Source organism: Achroia grisella, unplaced genomic scaffold (genome assembly GCF_030625045.1).
Source record: "Achroia grisella isolate CSIRO2021 unplaced genomic scaffold, CSIRO_AGI_Agris_v1 utg1277, whole genome shotgun sequence".
Classification (NCBI taxonomy): Eukaryota; Metazoa; Arthropoda; class Insecta; order Lepidoptera; family Pyralidae; genus Achroia; species Achroia grisella.
In genome coordinates, this window is record NW_026712610.1 from 71,548 (window position 1) to 88,244 (window position 16,697).

Sequence of the window (16,697 nt, forward strand, 5' to 3'; positions counted from 1 at the left end):
AATGCGCAACAAAAAATACGGTTTTTAAAAATTTATAATTCAAGGAAAGTCCAATCCAATCCCAAGTTTGCTTTCAGCAATAAGACCGCCTTATTGTAATGGTTCATGTATATGCCGTTTTTTACTGTATGTTTCAAATAAAGTATATTCTATCTGTCTATCCCAGATATAAAAAAAATATCTATTAAAAAACAGAACATCAAAATATAAATTGCAATAAAAATATATTTTAAAAAACTATAAAAAAGTTTGTCTATGCCAACAGTTGGTTTAAAAGAGTTGGTACTTGTGTGAATTGAACTAAAATCAAATATATGCAACATACTCAAATCAAATCAAAGTTTCTTATTCATGTAGGTCAGGGATACCCAAAGTGTTCTATATCAACTCCCAGGGGTACATAACAAACTGCAAGGGGTCTATGACAGCTGTCATCTTGTTGTTTTTGCTTTGTTAACACTAAACTTTACTACAGTTAGAAATTTACAAAAAAATCAATACCAGATAAGAGTTTTGGGTAGACACCCCAGGTCTCCAAAACCGACACAAAAGTTTGGGAACCTCTAATGACGGTCTATTGCAAATTCTTATGATATGTCAAATCTACAGTTAGTTCGGAGTGCTTTCGAACTGAGAGGAACTGACAAGAAACTTAGCTATTATTATTTTCAAATAATCTTGTACATGATTTCAAAAAAAGACAGATTCTTTTCTAAATCTGATGGTGGTCACTCTATTATCCCTAATTTGAAATTAGGAATAATAGATTGATCACCAGCATATGCTATTGCAATTTTGTCAAAAAAAAATAGACCAATTAGTAGCTGTAACCCGAAGTAAAGTAATAATTTAAAAAAATAAGAATGTACATCAGTTTTACAAAAAAAAATCTATTTAAATTGAGTCTTGCTTGGTTAGACCACAGATAATATTACATTTATACACTCTAAAATATATGCAAACAATACATTCCAAATCTGCTCTGCTAAAAACATAAATGGTGCACAGATACAAAAATCATTTTGGTAATGGTTTACTACTGGCCACCATGTTTTCGTTACTTTCGTTGTCGTCGCCTGATAACCGTCACTACATCACTCAACACAAAATATTGTGTATGATACAAAACAAAAGATAACTTTAAATATTGTATGATGTCATACACCGGTCAACATGATTGTTTACTAGTTTCAAAGACATTTTAATCTACAAACTGTCTAATGTATTTTAATCAGTGCAGTGTTGTCATTCACTTGTTTTAGGGTTCATTAAAAGGACCTAAATTGAGACCCTTAAACCTAACCCGAATTTTTTATGGATGACTAGTTGTGCTCGCACTTTCGAGCGTGAAATTTATAGCCTACTAGCTGACCCGGCGTACTTCGTAATGCCTAACAGTCGATTCTTTAATTTTTTAGTTTATTTAATACTTATTCTGCTATTCAGTATGCCGGGATTTGTAGTAATATTATATATATGCACATCAATGAGACATGTACATTTCAAGTGACATTTTACCACTGACCACCTGTTTTTGACTAATATTGACACATACCTTCCCGGAACCTCTCTACTTATATTTGAACTTTATGGTATGGTATTAAAGATCAATTTGACTTTTAAGTATCATTAAGAATCGTTTGTATGGGATTACAGAAGAGCGTTGTTTTTAGGCATTTTTATGCAATTTTTTAAATTTTTCTCTCCGTAAGAACCATCCTCGTAACTCAAGGAATATTCTAAAAAAATAATTATCGAAATCGGTTCAGTAGTTCTCGAGATTAGGGCTTACCAACACATTTAGCGATTCATTTTTATATAATAGATATGTTATTCTGATGTAAGCTATATCACTGTAAAGTTCTAACAAAATCCATTGAGTAATTTTTGCGTGAAAGAGTAACAAACATCCATACTTACAAACTTTCGCGTTTATAATATTACCCATCAAAAACATAAATGTGAAATGATAGCCGAGTTTAATATTATGATATATGCCTTGATTGTTGACTTCTACGACAAAAGAGGTGAGATCTAAATGGGTGCCAAGTTCAATGGTCTGTCCTGAAATGTATTTATAACAATATAAAATATCATTTCTTCTTATAACTAAGGATAATATACTGTAGCCTAAGGTCTAACTTGGTCAGTTCTCATATACCAATTATTACTTTCGACTGCTAGTTACTACTAATAATAAAATAGGAACCGACAAGTAACATGTTTAGAACTTGCGAAAGCTACAGTATATTTCGTATATGAAAACTAGCCAAGTTAGACCTTAGGCTACAGTACATTTCCTTTATATTCACCTAATTACCTATCTACATGCCAAATTTGAACTTCCTAGGTCGTCTGGAAGTGGGTTATAATTTTGATCTATAGTTGATCAGTGATAAAAATGACGATATTTGGACGTTAATATCTAAATAACCGTTTGAGATATGTTTATGAAATTTGGAACACATATATCTCGCAAGTCTCAATATATGAACCAAATTTGACAGGTTTATGTGAAAAGTTTTTGTGCTCCGGCGGTTTGTATTGCCAATAGCCATAAATGGGGTACTTATAACATCTTTTTGTAATTCTTAACAATGACAAATATATATACCTATATATATATAATAAATTAATTAACCTACTTAACATTTTTAATATTATATATAAGACTGTAAACAGGAAAGCTGTGGATTTATCCTTAATTACAGTACAATAATCTATATTAATATAATAATGACGTATTTAAGTTACCCTGTGCTTACGTACAGGGTAATCTGGTATAACTGTTCGAATTTTGAAAATTCTTTAGTGTTGGGTAGCCAGTGCCGTAATAATCAATAGTTACAAAAGCTACGGGTTAAATTTAATTTGGCACCCCACTCATTCATTTCCGTGTGAAGATAATGCAATAAAAAAAACAAAGTTATCTATTTTTTTTTCAATCAAAACAAATTTACTTTATTCATGTAGGTATATTACAGACTTATGATATGTCAAATCTACCGTCAGTTCGGAGTGCTTAAGAGATAAGAACTGACAAGAAACTCAGCTCTTATTCTTTTCAAATGAGCGCGTACATTATTACAATATTAAAGATTGTTTTTTAATTCAATTAGGGAGCATGTAGTGACCATCATCATCATCATTGCCTTGCCTTTATCCCATTATTTGGGGTCGGCGCAGTATGTCATTCTCTTCCACTGCTCTCTATCAGTCGTCATATCTAAACATACTCTTCTTTTATTCATGTGTGTGAGCATATACTAATTTATTATTTATACATATTTGGTTTATATATAGTTTATATTGTATCAATGACTTGTCATTTCTATGAGTCATTTTTTTTAAAACCTAAACTTGGGCCCATCCATGGGCGTCTTGATAGAACTTAATAGAGCTTAATCTAGGCAGTAGTTAGCTTTTTTATAAGGGTAGTTCTATAGGCTATGTACATCAGTCTACGAAATATTTTTAAATAATCTTAGATGTGGACAACCCTTATTACTCAGGGGTAACAAAAATAGATAGTAGCCGATTCAGACCTATTGAATAGCATATAAATTAGAAGTATGGAAAGTCACACGAGTATTTTATATATATCTTATATATATATAAAATTCTCGTGTCACAGTTTTCGTTCATATACTCCTCCGAAACGGCTTGACCGATTCTCATGAAATTTTGTGAGCGTATTGAGTAGGTCTGAGAATCGGCCAATATCTATTTTCATCCCCCTAAATGTTAGGGGTAGTCCAACCCTAATTTTTTTTTTTTTTTAATGCAAAAAAACATTTGCTGGGACAGCTAGTATAATATAAATATATAAAACTAGAGGTATAACAGTTAGTACAGTATAATATATAGTTGCAACATATTACTTTAGTAATTATAAAATCAACTACTAGTACTGAAGTATAAAAAAAAGTAAAAAACCTTAATCTTATCAATATTATAAACACGAAAGTTTGTGAGTATGGATGTTTGTTACTCTTTCACGCAAAAACTACTGAACGGATTTTGATGAAACTTTATGAATACCACATAGGCTATAATTTTAATAGATATTATGTAAATTGGGCGAAATATAACGATATATGTCACGTACAAATAATTAATTTTAATTAAACAGAGCCGCAGTATGAGGTAGTGAGGCCCCGTTAGATGAGATAAATGAATTGTTTGGTAACCTGACTACGTTCGCATGACCTTTTAATGTACCCGTTATATTATACATAAATTATAATATAATTATATATTCAAAAACTAACTGTATTCACGTTAATTTAGGATAGTTTTTAAAATAACTTCAACTCTAACTTTTATATATATATATAGCTGTACCCGCGATTTCACACGCATCAAATTTATAGTCTATATGTTATGCTGATGTGAATTTATAGGCATTAATATATCACTGTAAAATTCCAACAAAATCCGTTCAGTAGTTTTTGTGTAATAAAGTAACAAACATCCCTTTGCATACGATTTGTACCCTATGTATTATTCTGATGTATAAGCTATATTACTGTAAAGTTTCATTAAAATCCGTTCAGTAGATTTTGCGTGCAGAGTAATAAACATCCATACATCTGTCTGTCCATCCCTACTCACAAATTTTCGCGTTAGATTGTAGGGGGTAACGGACCTTGCGGCTCGACCCATCGACATTCGGGCCCATCCAAAATGACGTCATACTTATTTTTAAAATCCCGCCCACTCCCTGTCACTGTAGATCATATTTTATATCGCACTTAAAAAAAATGTTTTTATTCAAAAATTTAAATAGTTATTGTATACTAGTTGTTCCCGTGATATCGTCCGCGTGGAATTTAACTTTATTATTCTAAAATAAAAGTAGCCTCTTTATTAGATCCGCTACCTGCCAATAAAAGTCCGATCAAAATCGATTCAACCATTTCAGAGATTAGGCGGAACAAACGGATGAAAGACAGACAAAAATTGTAAAAAATGTTATTTTGGTGTATGCGCCGTATTTATATTCATATGCATGTAGTAAAAAACGGTTATTTCTATATTAAAAACAGACACTCCAATTTTATTTATATGTATAGATATGTAAACCCTAGATTACAACAACTCATGATTGGCAAATGCACCATAGTGCCAAGCCATGACAAAAAAAAAACAACTCATGAATACAATGTTATTACTCTGCGAGGAATGCAGCTTGAGGTTATAGAAAGTAAGACGATGTGCTAAACCGTTAGACCACATAGGTTTTATTTATTTATTAGCAACAACTATAATATATACACCGTACAATTTATTATATTCATTTGCAATCTTCCCAAATAATACCAAAACCCACAATAATTTATTTATTTTAAGATCAACGGCTGAGAAATCTAAATATATATAACTCAAAGGTGACTGACCTAGTGATCTATCAACGGACAGCCTAAACCACTGGACGGATCGGCCTGATATTTGGCATGCAGGTAGATGTTATGACCTAGGCATCCGCTAAGAAAGGATTCTGATTACTTCTACCCCCAAGGGGATAAAATAGGGGACAAAAAGTGTGTATGAAACTTTGTCAATTTTAAACCGATCGGGCTGAGACTTGCATAAAGCTACTATGACGTAGGCATTTCCATAGAAAGTATTTTAATAAATTCCACCCCTAAAGGGCATAAATTAACGCGAGCGAAGCCGCGGGCAAAAGATAGTGAGTTATAAGTTTATATTCAGGAATGATTCACAAAAATTTCACATTTCATCCTGTGAATCATTGTAAACGTAACTAAAAACATACTCCTTTGTTCCACAGAAACGAATTTAATGAAAACAAAATTGGTAAGCTGAGTAAACATTACCGCTTATATAAAAAAAAAGCAATGAAATCAGAAAATATTTATTACAAAAAAAACCGTAAAAATCAGTTCAGTTCCAGTGCAGATATTGCGTAAGCAAAAATAATTAACTTAAACCTGTAAATTATAAAATCACCCATGAAGATAGAGAAATTTTGAATTTTAAACTAAATAGACTGTATATTTATGGTTGTCGTCCGTCATATTGCATAAAAAAATTGGGCGCGGTTCCTTTCCCGGCAATATCAGTAGGTACCTATTTATTTTTTAAAATATAATGACGTAATTTTAGTTCATTAGAAAAAAAATATTGAAAAAAAAAACAAAAATATTTTTTTTCTCCTATGTATTTTGGTTATTAGTTATGGCCGATTCGATAATATTTATTTATACTTATACTTGGATAAATATAAATAATATACTAAGATAATTAAAAATGCTCGCCTGGAGTGCAATCATTATTTTTACGCAATCTACATATTGCCAAGCATAATTAATTATTATGTTTATCAATAATGGCTACATATAGATTTATTATAATTCAACATAAATATATAAAAACATTTCTATATAATTTTTCTTGTTGACTTTGTTACACGCACGATTGAATATACCTGAATACACAGTGCAACAGATTGATAAATACCAAATTAATTAAGGAAATTGCATCGTGTGTGGGTCGTAATCAAGAGGAAATCACATCAGACGCCACTTCTAGACGCAACTGCAGACGTGCCCGTCCACGCCAGTCTGTATATACCTATCAAATGCACCCAGACGTTTGTATAGCACATCACCCCACCTCACCACCCCCTTTTCAACAAAACTACGACTCTACACATGTATTTCGGAATTCGCAGACGAAACCTCCATCGTGGAGGTTTACTACTAGGTATATTACTTAAAAATAACTCTTTGAACGACAGGCGAGAGCATTGTCATAAAGGGATAATGAATTAAGAATTATCAAAATCAATCCTTTGCCTCATAATTACATTTATAATTAAATATTTAAAAAAAAATACTCACTTTTTTTGGTCCATTTTGGACGATTGTCTCGTATTCCAAACCTTCCACAGACATTTTTCACTATTATAAAAATTCACAGCAAAAATTCACACTACAAAAATTTTACTAAATTTTTGGTATGTTTTCACACGATTTTTGTATTTATATGAGACAGCGGAGCGTTCGAACGTCAAACTAACACTAAAATGCTAACAGTTAATATAAATCACTGGTTCCATTAAAGAATTCGATGGGAACTCTGTGCATGAATTAAATTATACGTGGTACCGCCGGCCGGCACTGTTGAAATAACCAATATCAAGCACCACAGTCGCAGCCTCCCTCGATCGCTCTCCACTCCAGTGAGTGAATACATACATATGTACGAAGTTATAGTAGGTAGGTAGATATAGAAAGTGGATACCTAAAACTTGAAATACGTATCCACCTACGTACTTGCTACATCAGTCGACGTGCGGTCTATCTATGTCGAACTTGTGCGAACATTTGAATTGACACTAGAATTATTTTACACCTAGTTTTTCACTAGTAATTTAGTAATGGTCCATGTAAAATGCTGTTCATTTATAATGTTTTTCTTGATGTCCATGATGCTGTTCATTTACAATAAGCGAGAGTTAACCGCTTTTTATTAGGTCAATCATCAGCTTTTTTCAATTATACTCACATAAAAAAACTACCCGCGCTATCTTTGTTTTTATTTTTTACATTAAGGAAAGTTTATCCTCCTTATGTTTACTTTATTACTGTAATTTAGAAAGTTGCCAGTAATATGACCTAGTATCTATTATTACTATTTAATAAACGCTTTAGGTGACAAGACATTTAAGAAATTATTTAAAAAACTATAACCTGCCAGTAATACATGAAGAAAAAAGTCAGGTTAAGTCAGTGAAGTGCTTAATAAAAAAAATTTAATATGTGCTTGCAAAATGAACGTCCGAGAACTGTATCTTCAAAATAATCTTCAGTTTTGTTAGATACCCAAACCAAATCTTTCGTCTACATTTTTATTAGGCACACAATCAAAATGAAAAATTAAAACGGTTTCAATATTCAATAAATTTAATCTTTGTAAAAACCGGTTACACCAGTTTTTAATGTCTGTGGTTTTTGAACAACCGTACTCCACAGTTAGCTTAGTACATAAATAGTCTGTGGTATAAGTGACTTTAACAGAGGTTATGTTATTTATTTACACTTCCATAATGTTTATTTATTAATATATTAAATTTGTGAAATCTTAGAAGTACATATTTTTTATACTACATTATATGTATATCCCGGTTATTTTCAGCATTTCGATTACCATTAAAAGGTACAATTATGGCTGAAGAATTGAAGATCTTGAAACAAGGTGCGGAGGCAAAACTGTATATATGCAAGTACTTGGACCGGCCTACGTTAATTAAGGAGAGATTTAAAAAAAACTATAGGCACCCAGACCTTGATGCTACTATCACGAAAGAACGAATAAAAAACGAAGCCAGATCCATAGTGCGATGCAAAACGGCGGGAGTTCGAACGCCGTCATTGTATTTAGTAGATTTCGAACGTCGTCGAATTTATATGCAACATTTTGAAAACAGTATAACCGTAAAAGATTTTATCATTAATATTGTCAAAAAGACGGAGCAAAATGATGCCGGCGATACTGAGAATGTTTTAAATTCTGTTGCTACCATGATAGGCCACACTGTTAAAAAATTACATGAAAATAATATAATTCACGGTGATTTAACAACTTCAAATATGCTACTCGTTGAAAAGAAACCTAAAGGTACTGATGATGATGCAAGATGGCTTCAAATAAATAATATAGAGTTAGTAATGATAGACTTTGGTTTATCATATGTCGACTCGAGCACTGAAGATATGGGTGTGGATTTGTATGTGCTGGAAAGAGCTCTAATCAGTACACACAATGATTTTCCAAACTTATTCAATAAGATTCTAGATGCTTATAAGAATTACAGTAAACATAATAATGTAAAAGAAATTCTGGCTAAGTTTGAAGATGTAAGAGCAAGAGGCAGGAAGAGAACTATGGTTGGATAATATGTATTAATAATATAGTATTAATTGTTGTTTATAATTATTATGAAATAAAAATTACTTCAGTTTAAACTGGCATTATTACTATGACTTGATTGTTGAACTTGACAAGCATTATTACTACAACTTAAATTGTCTTGAAATATACTCATTTATTAACTTGTAGTTATGTATGTATATAAACACTACTAACTTTGTTAATTATTTTTATTTGTATACTAAAACAAAAATTACACATTACATTAATTTTAAACTAAGCAGGCAAAATGCTAAAAGAATAAATTCTAAAAGTTGAATATTTATTGGCTCAAGATATTATTTTTCACATACATACAACCTGTGGTCTAAGAAAACAAAACTGTTATTTTTTTTTAATAAGGTGTAAGTTAACACTTAGGCCATATTAGTTTTAGCGTATATCTACCTTTTTCCATCATCTTCCAATAATACAATTTAAAGTTGTATGAACACATTGATATAAATCTTAATTTGCCAACTTGCAATATGTTACTACCCTAAACTCCTATTTTTATCCACCAAATCTGGGGGTAGCATCAACAAAGTGAGTCGTTCGTTGTCCGTCGCGTCGAGCACACGCAAATCAGTATATTCTCCGCAAATCAACGTTAACGAAACCATCAGCCGCGATCTCCGCGCAATCATCTGTTTAGTACATCATCCAGTGAAACTCATCGTAGTGTTGTGCGTTTTTGTGAAACGGCTACGCGTATAATAAGACCTGCACGCGGGGACGACACGAAACTGTTATTTTTTTTACCCAACATTCTTATGGTCCTTCGTCCAGATCACCATCATTCATCTCAAAACCCATAAATAAATCATATTTCATAATCATCTGATTATCATATTCATCTCATAATTTTCCAAGTCATTTTTCATTGTCATATAACCGCCGTACATACAGCCATTTTTCAAAGTTGTCATGATTCCATCAAATCAGTATCATTCATTTGTCAATAAATGCAAAAAATCATAACTCATTGTTGGCAACACAGAACAGTAAAATCATAACCCGTCAGTATTAATTCATTCAATCAAATTGTTAGTTTAACTTTTGTTTACATTTTAATTTTCGTATATCATTTAGGAAAATATTACATTATTTTGTTAAATAACATCAAAATACAATGGCAAATATGTATCCATGAACGATCTGAGTTACAAAAACATGCGAAATGTGTATATAAACTTATAACCACAAGAGCAAGTTGGAGGATATTGAACGGTTTAGGCAACAATTCGAGGAGGCTTTTGCTATTCTTATGTCTAGTACTAATAATAAATTATGGAAAACAGATATTCAACTTTTATGGATATGTTTTATTCTGTTCAAGTTTTGCATAGTTCAATACAAACAAAGAGTGACAATCATGTTTTCAAAATCATCTAAATACCTGCCTTTCAGCTTCCCAAGATATCTCTAAATGTTTTATTATAATTATCTCAATTTTTTTTATATAATGATAAAGTTCTGTTAAATTACACTACATTTGTTTTGGATAAGGTTTTTTTTAGGATATCTTAGTACTCAATGAAAACAAGAGAGGCAACAGACCGCCGCAATTAAATCATCTTTTTACATTAAAGAGAAAAAAAACGGCAACAGGAAAAGATTGGGAGAATAGAAAAAATTGAAGTTAATTACAAAGGTGTTCCGAAAAATGTGACTTTGGTTATGAATAAAGATATTTCTACGCCCTACGATTGTTCTAAATTTGCTAAACGTAAGTTTAGCTTTTTGTTTAAGAATTTATTATAATATATTCTTTATTGCACAGATAATGCATTAATAATATAATATAGAGACAATGTGAGCGGAGGTGGACTTATCCCTAGAAGAGATCAGTTTCAGTCAACCCAAAACAGTGACATAAGTGTTATTGAGTGGGTAATTGTAGTAAAACAAGGATAAAAACTAATAAAAAAAAATCGAATTATAAATTGTATAATCAAACATAAACATAAATAGTTATACAAATATATACATATATTGTATTTTCTATTAAGAATATTATTATATATTTTTGTATAATGAACACCCTCTAATAAAGAATTTTGATAGACATCATATATATATATATATATAAATTTATATAAATTTATATATACTCAATACTCAATACTCAATACTCAATATTTATTGCATTCCATAATATTACAGTGAAAGATGTTTATAATACGTTTTCGATCATTATGGACCCTGTTAGGATTTCGACTCCACGCAAACATAACATTATTATTACTATTATTATAAATAGTTATAACATATAATTTAATATTATTCATCCAGTTATACATTGTAATATACATTAATTAAATGTTACATAAAAACTAAAATACATCATTCAAATAATCACTTACATTATAATATTGTTTTTTACATAGTAAATCCTTTAAGTATTTTATAAATAGGCTATTCTTATTTAAAGTTCTTATAGAAGTTGGTCAACACAAAAGAGTTGGTTAAATATTTTAATAGACGATACCAAGGGCCACTAGAATGTAATTTGAGACGAGAGGTGGGTAATTGTACTTTTTTTTATTATTACGCAACGCGTAATTATAGTCTGTGTCTTCTCGCAACTTGTACAGTTCCGGATATTTTTTTACAAATTTACACACTTCCAAAATATAGATGCAAGGCAGGGTGAGTATTTTATTTATTATAAAATAAGGTTTACAGAACTAGCGAAGCCGACTCTCGGCTTCTTATGTTAAATATTATTCGTATTAATTTCTTCTGGAGAGTGAACAGAACAGATGCGTCCACGCTGTTCCCCCACATAACCACCCCATAACTGAGCCATGCATGTGCAAACGCATAATAGGTGGAAAGGGCAGTAGAGACGTGACACTGTAGTCCTTTTCACTTCCCGAATTTATTACAATAAACGATTAACTAGACATTTTTGTTTTTATCTTTTGTATGTGTGCTTTCCACCGATGTATGTATATGGGTATCTATTACTAAACCTAGAAGTGTAAATTCATTAGCTGTTTCTATTGTGATGTTGTTAAATTTAAAGTTTATATTTAGGGGTTGTTTTTGATATGGATGAAAGCTGATGATTTTAGTTTTTGAAAAGTTAATAACTAGATTATGTAGATTCATCCAATTTACTATTTTTTCCATAATTTTCTGTAATTTATCGTTTAAATCAATGTTAATATCATATGAAGTCAAAAGTGACACATCATCCGCAAACAATACGCACAGTTCGTCTATAATTTTTGGCAGATCGTTTATATATATTAAGAACAATAAGCATCCAATTACACTACCCTGGGGTATAGAAGCGTTTGTAACCGTACCACTTGATCTTATAGTTTGTATTTGTTTAGTGTCATAATTGAAGTATTCGATTTCTACAAATTGTTCGCGATCTGCCAAATACGATTGAAACCATTCATGAGTTTTTCCTCTAATGCCAATTCCATATAATTTATTCAGTAATATGTTGAACTGTACTCTGTCATAAGCTTTGGACATATCTAGTAATATACCTATAGCATATTTTTTGTCATTTATGATATTGAGAATATCCTGTATATATTTGAATATTGCTAAGGTTGTGGATCGATTTTTACGAAAACCATTTTGAGAGTCATGAAAGATATTATATTTTTCGCAAAATTTATAGACGCGTACACACATGGCTTTTTCGAAAATTTTTGAAATTGCTGGTAAAAGCGCTATCGGACGGTAGTTGTTAGGATCTGTGTTTTCGTTCTTTTTATGCATTGGTTTTATGAGAGATTTTTTTAGTTCATTCGGGAATATTCCTTCGGTAAATGATTGATTTATAAAAGGTGATATATAGCTTCTATATATCACCTTTTAGTATGGTAAAGTGGCAAAAATTAAAGATAAGAATTACCATCTAATTTAAAAATAACCTTTAAATGAGAATAATTCCGAAAGTAGTTTATATATAAGAAAGAATATTTTATTAATGTTAGTATAATTTTTTATTAATTGCTAATATATATTATTAATTTGAGGAATGATGTAATAATAATATATGTTAATAAATGGTCTTATGGTATCCTATAACATTTGGCAAATGACACACATGACAGATCCTATGTGGTTGTAGCCCACTCATGCATAAACGAAATATCACTGAAATATTGGAATACTCTTTTTTGAGGAGATAAAAACCATCACTCTTAAGAATATCCTTCAATTCTTGTCCCTGACGGGTCTAGGTAGCGAACTCTGAAAAAAGGCGAGCACAATAGATGTATGTAGGTCGCAGTGTTACAAGTGCTACAAACACCTGAAAAAAAGCCCGAACAACCCAATAAAAAAAAATTCCTATAACAAGTGGATTATTTTTTTAATTTATCTACATTTCATTTTCAGATATGAGCGAGTGGCATGTTGAGTCTAGTGCTCTAGCATTGATTGATGGAAATGTGTACTGGGACATGCACAGACCTCTTACAGAAAATTGCACTTTAGAGGTATGTATAGTTTCTTTAACTTCACTTGTGATTTACTAACAGTTATTTGTAACTTTAATTTTTTTTTAAATAGAAGATAATATTGCACAGCCTCTATGGTCTAGTGGTTTAGCATTCCGCCTTACATGTGATGGTTGTAAATTCGATTCTGCGCATGGCACAAAAATTTGTATTCTTAAGCATAATTGTATGTATTTATGAAAAAATATATCTATGTATTTGTATCAGTTGTCTAGTACCCATAACACAAGCTTTAGCTAGCTTAACTTGGGTCTAAATGGCGCTTTGTGATTATTATTATTATCAAGGTGAATCAATAAAAACTACACAACCTTTATTCTTACCCACAATATTGTCAATGCTTCGCATTACTCTTTCTGGGGGAAAGGGGATTGTTAGTAATGTGAAAATAACCCCATCGCTAACAAAGTACCATGTCATGTTACCTCCACATGGTTCCCCCTGAAAACCATTGTGATAAATCATGGTGAATTTACCATGATGGGCTATCTGAACTGAATTCATGATCATCTTATCATCCTTTACTGCTGCCTCGCTAGCGTGAACCGTTAGTGCAGGCGAATGCATTATTTCATTGTTCATATCATATCATCATATGGTCCATAAGAACTACCCTTACTGGAAGAATAATTGTGTTGGTATGTTTAAGATAAAGAAGCCATTATTTCTGTACTTTTAATACATTTTTTTTTGTTACATTCATGTTCATTTATATTATTATATTATACTATAAATTTATTATTATTATATAATTATATATATACTAGCTGTACCGGCAAAAATTGTTTTGCCATATAAATTAATAACGCTATAAAATAGGGGTTGATGATAGAAGGGTGAAAATTTAGGATTGTATGTATTTTTGTATCTTGTATCATAAAAAAACAGAAACTAAAAATTTTGTCTAAAATATTAAAAAAAAATTAGGGGTGGCCTACCCTAACATTTAGGGGGATGAAAAATAGATGTTGGCCGATTCTCAGATCTACTCAATACGCTCACAAAATTTCATGAGAATCGGTCAAGCCGTTTCGGAGGAGTATGGGAACGAAAATTGTGACACGAGAATTTTATATATAAGATATATTTTACTATTATTATTTGCACATTTGTTAAGTAGTTTGATTTTCTATGTTTAATGATTAATTTCATTATTTATATTATATCCCGCAGTACAGAGTGCCTTATGCCTTATTAGAGATGGATGGACCGTGTGAAAGATGATATGGTAATAAAGGAAGTAAATAACGCGATGACTGCGAACAGGGATGAATGGAAGAGAAAAACATATTACGACGACCACAAATAAATTGGATAAAAGAAGCAGATGATGAACACGTACACACATCCATTGCGTACTTTTAAAGATTTCAGCATATACAGGAACGGACAGACAGCGACAGCGACTTTCTTTTATACTAACTATGTAATGATAATTGAACGGGGCGCGAAATGCAGGGCCATCTCAGAGATCAGATTTTTACACTTTGTAACGATACTCCACCGGAACGGCTTGACCGATCGAGACCAAAATTTCATCGATGTGCGTGCCTCCATCGGTTCCATCGGTTAAGATGTAGAGTGCCTTATGGCAAAGGCCTCCTCTAATTTCTTCCAGTGAATCCATTTTGGGATGCTCTTCTCCTGCGCTAATTTTTATTCACGTTAAAAACATGTGTGTCTTTAACGTGAATAAAAATGTTATAAGATGAGCACTGAATGGTATCTAAGGGAAACAAAAAAGAAAAAGAGTTAGACCACAGACGTGCAGGAATTAATAGGAAGCTAACAGCAGGTTACTGGAGAAGAGTAACCCGAAAAGAGTACACACAAAACCTGATATGATACATAAAAAAAAGTACTTGGTATGTTTATATATATTTATTTTGTATTATACTGGCAATCCCCTTCCAGTAGCTGAACCTCCATGAACGGTTACAGACAGAGTGCCTTATGGCAAAGGCCTCCCTCTAATTTCTTCAAGAATGAACCGTTTCCATTTTTCCGGGACATGCTCTTCTCCAGTAGGGGTAAGATTTTTATTCACATAAAGACATGTGTGTCTTTAACGTGAATAAAAATGTTATCTAACTATCTATCTACTTGCGTAACTGAATGGTATCTAAGGGAAACAAAAAGAAAAAGAGGTAGACCACAGAGACGCTGGGAGGATGAAATCAAGCTAACAGCAGGTCCCTACTGGAGAAGAGCAGCCCAAAATCGAGTACACACAAAACACTATAATAAAAAAAAAAACTATAAAAAAAAAAGTACTTGGTTGGTATGTTTATATATATTTATTTTGTATTATATTGCTCAGTTCCAGAACTTCACAGTAGCTGAACCTCAGCAAGTGAACAAGGCGTTCTGGAAGACATGTTCATTGGTGCTAGGAGCGTGTGCATCTATAGCGTTCAAGAATGATGTTACTGTTAAACTGCACAGTTTTCCCGGACCTGACAGTTAGTATATTTTTTTTCTTTACCATAGATAATTAACACAATGCCATCTAGTCCCGCGGTAAGCAGGGCTTGTGTTAGAGGTACTAGACAACAAACGCGGGTTTGAAGTGCCATCTGCATTCGCCCCCTGTCGTCCGGTGAAGTTGTTAAGGCCAGTTGCGGCCAACAGCATTAGAGTAGTCCGAAAAAAAGCATGCGATAAAGTAATACATAAATCCATTAATGTTATTGTTGTTTTTTTCAGTTCGTAGCGGTTCCTTTATATACGACATAGATCTCCCATCCCTACCAGACTGGACGCCAAGTCAACACGAGCTGTACACCATTACAGCGGAATTTGTCAAGTTTGCACGCCAAGGACACCTTATAGAGAGGCTGGAGGTCAGCCAAGACTTGGCTCTGGAGATGTTTATAGAAAATGAACATAAATCTAGTCAAATACCAAACATAGCCAAAACTAATGGTGAGTTCAACTTGTACAGTGATGAAAGATTCATCTTATTAAGTGTGAAAATGTGGAAGTTTGTGAGTATGTATGTATTTGATGGTTAGGTTACTCTTTCACACTGAATTACTGCATGCATTTTGATGAACTTTACAGTAATATAGCATATAGATCAGAATAACACATAGGACGTTTAAAAAGATATATAAATTGGGCGAAATATAATGATTCAGTCAGTCAGGTCAGTTAGCAGCTGAATTCACAAGGATTTAACCGCAATTGTGATAAAAGAACATCGAGGATTGTCTTCTGTTCTTTTGTCCTAGATAATATTACCATACACACATTACCGTCTTTACC

General features: G+C 32.0%; 3 protein-coding genes across 3 annotated transcripts in view; 2 read left to right on the top strand and 1 right to left on the bottom strand.

Annotated features, from left to right (window-relative positions):
- The window catches only part of LOC131855005 (coactosin-like protein), a 60,694-nt gene extending 53,469 nt beyond the window's left edge, over window positions 1-7,225 (bottom strand). Inside the window, exon 1 of the mRNA XM_059206209.1 lies at window positions 6,867-7,225. Coding sequence (XP_059062192.1) covers window positions 6,867-6,920 — 54 coding nt within the window. The 5' untranslated portion in view covers window positions 6,921-7,225. The remainder of the gene's footprint in view (window positions 1-6,866) is intronic.
- An 811-nt stretch (window positions 7,226-8,036) lies between these two features.
- LOC131855006 (EKC/KEOPS complex subunit TP53RK-like) lies at window positions 8,037-8,981 on the top strand. Its single transcript, XM_059206211.1, has one exon. It carries the CDS (start codon window positions 8,193-8,195, stop codon window positions 8,922-8,924), a length of 732 nt encoding a protein of 243 aa, XP_059062194.1. The 5' UTR covers window positions 8,037-8,192; the 3' UTR covers window positions 8,925-8,981.
- A 1,088-nt stretch (window positions 8,982-10,069) lies between these two features.
- LOC131855003 (large ribosomal subunit protein mL39-like) lies at window positions 10,070-16,355 on the top strand (the record flags this gene model as incomplete). Its single annotated transcript, XM_059206206.1, has 5 exons — window positions 10,070-10,080; window positions 10,530-10,666; window positions 13,309-13,409; window positions 15,751-15,892; window positions 16,137-16,355. Coding segments are annotated over exons 1-5 (610 nt in total), but the record flags the coding sequence as incomplete, so codon positions are not given.
- Between the last annotated feature and the right edge of the window lie 342 nt (window positions 16,356-16,697).

What these genes read in the sequence shown, in the direction of transcription:
- LOC131855006 (XM_059206211.1), top strand. Translation starts at nt 8,193, where the DNA reads ATGGCTGAAGAATTGAAGATCTTGAAACAAGGTGCGGAGGCAAAACTG.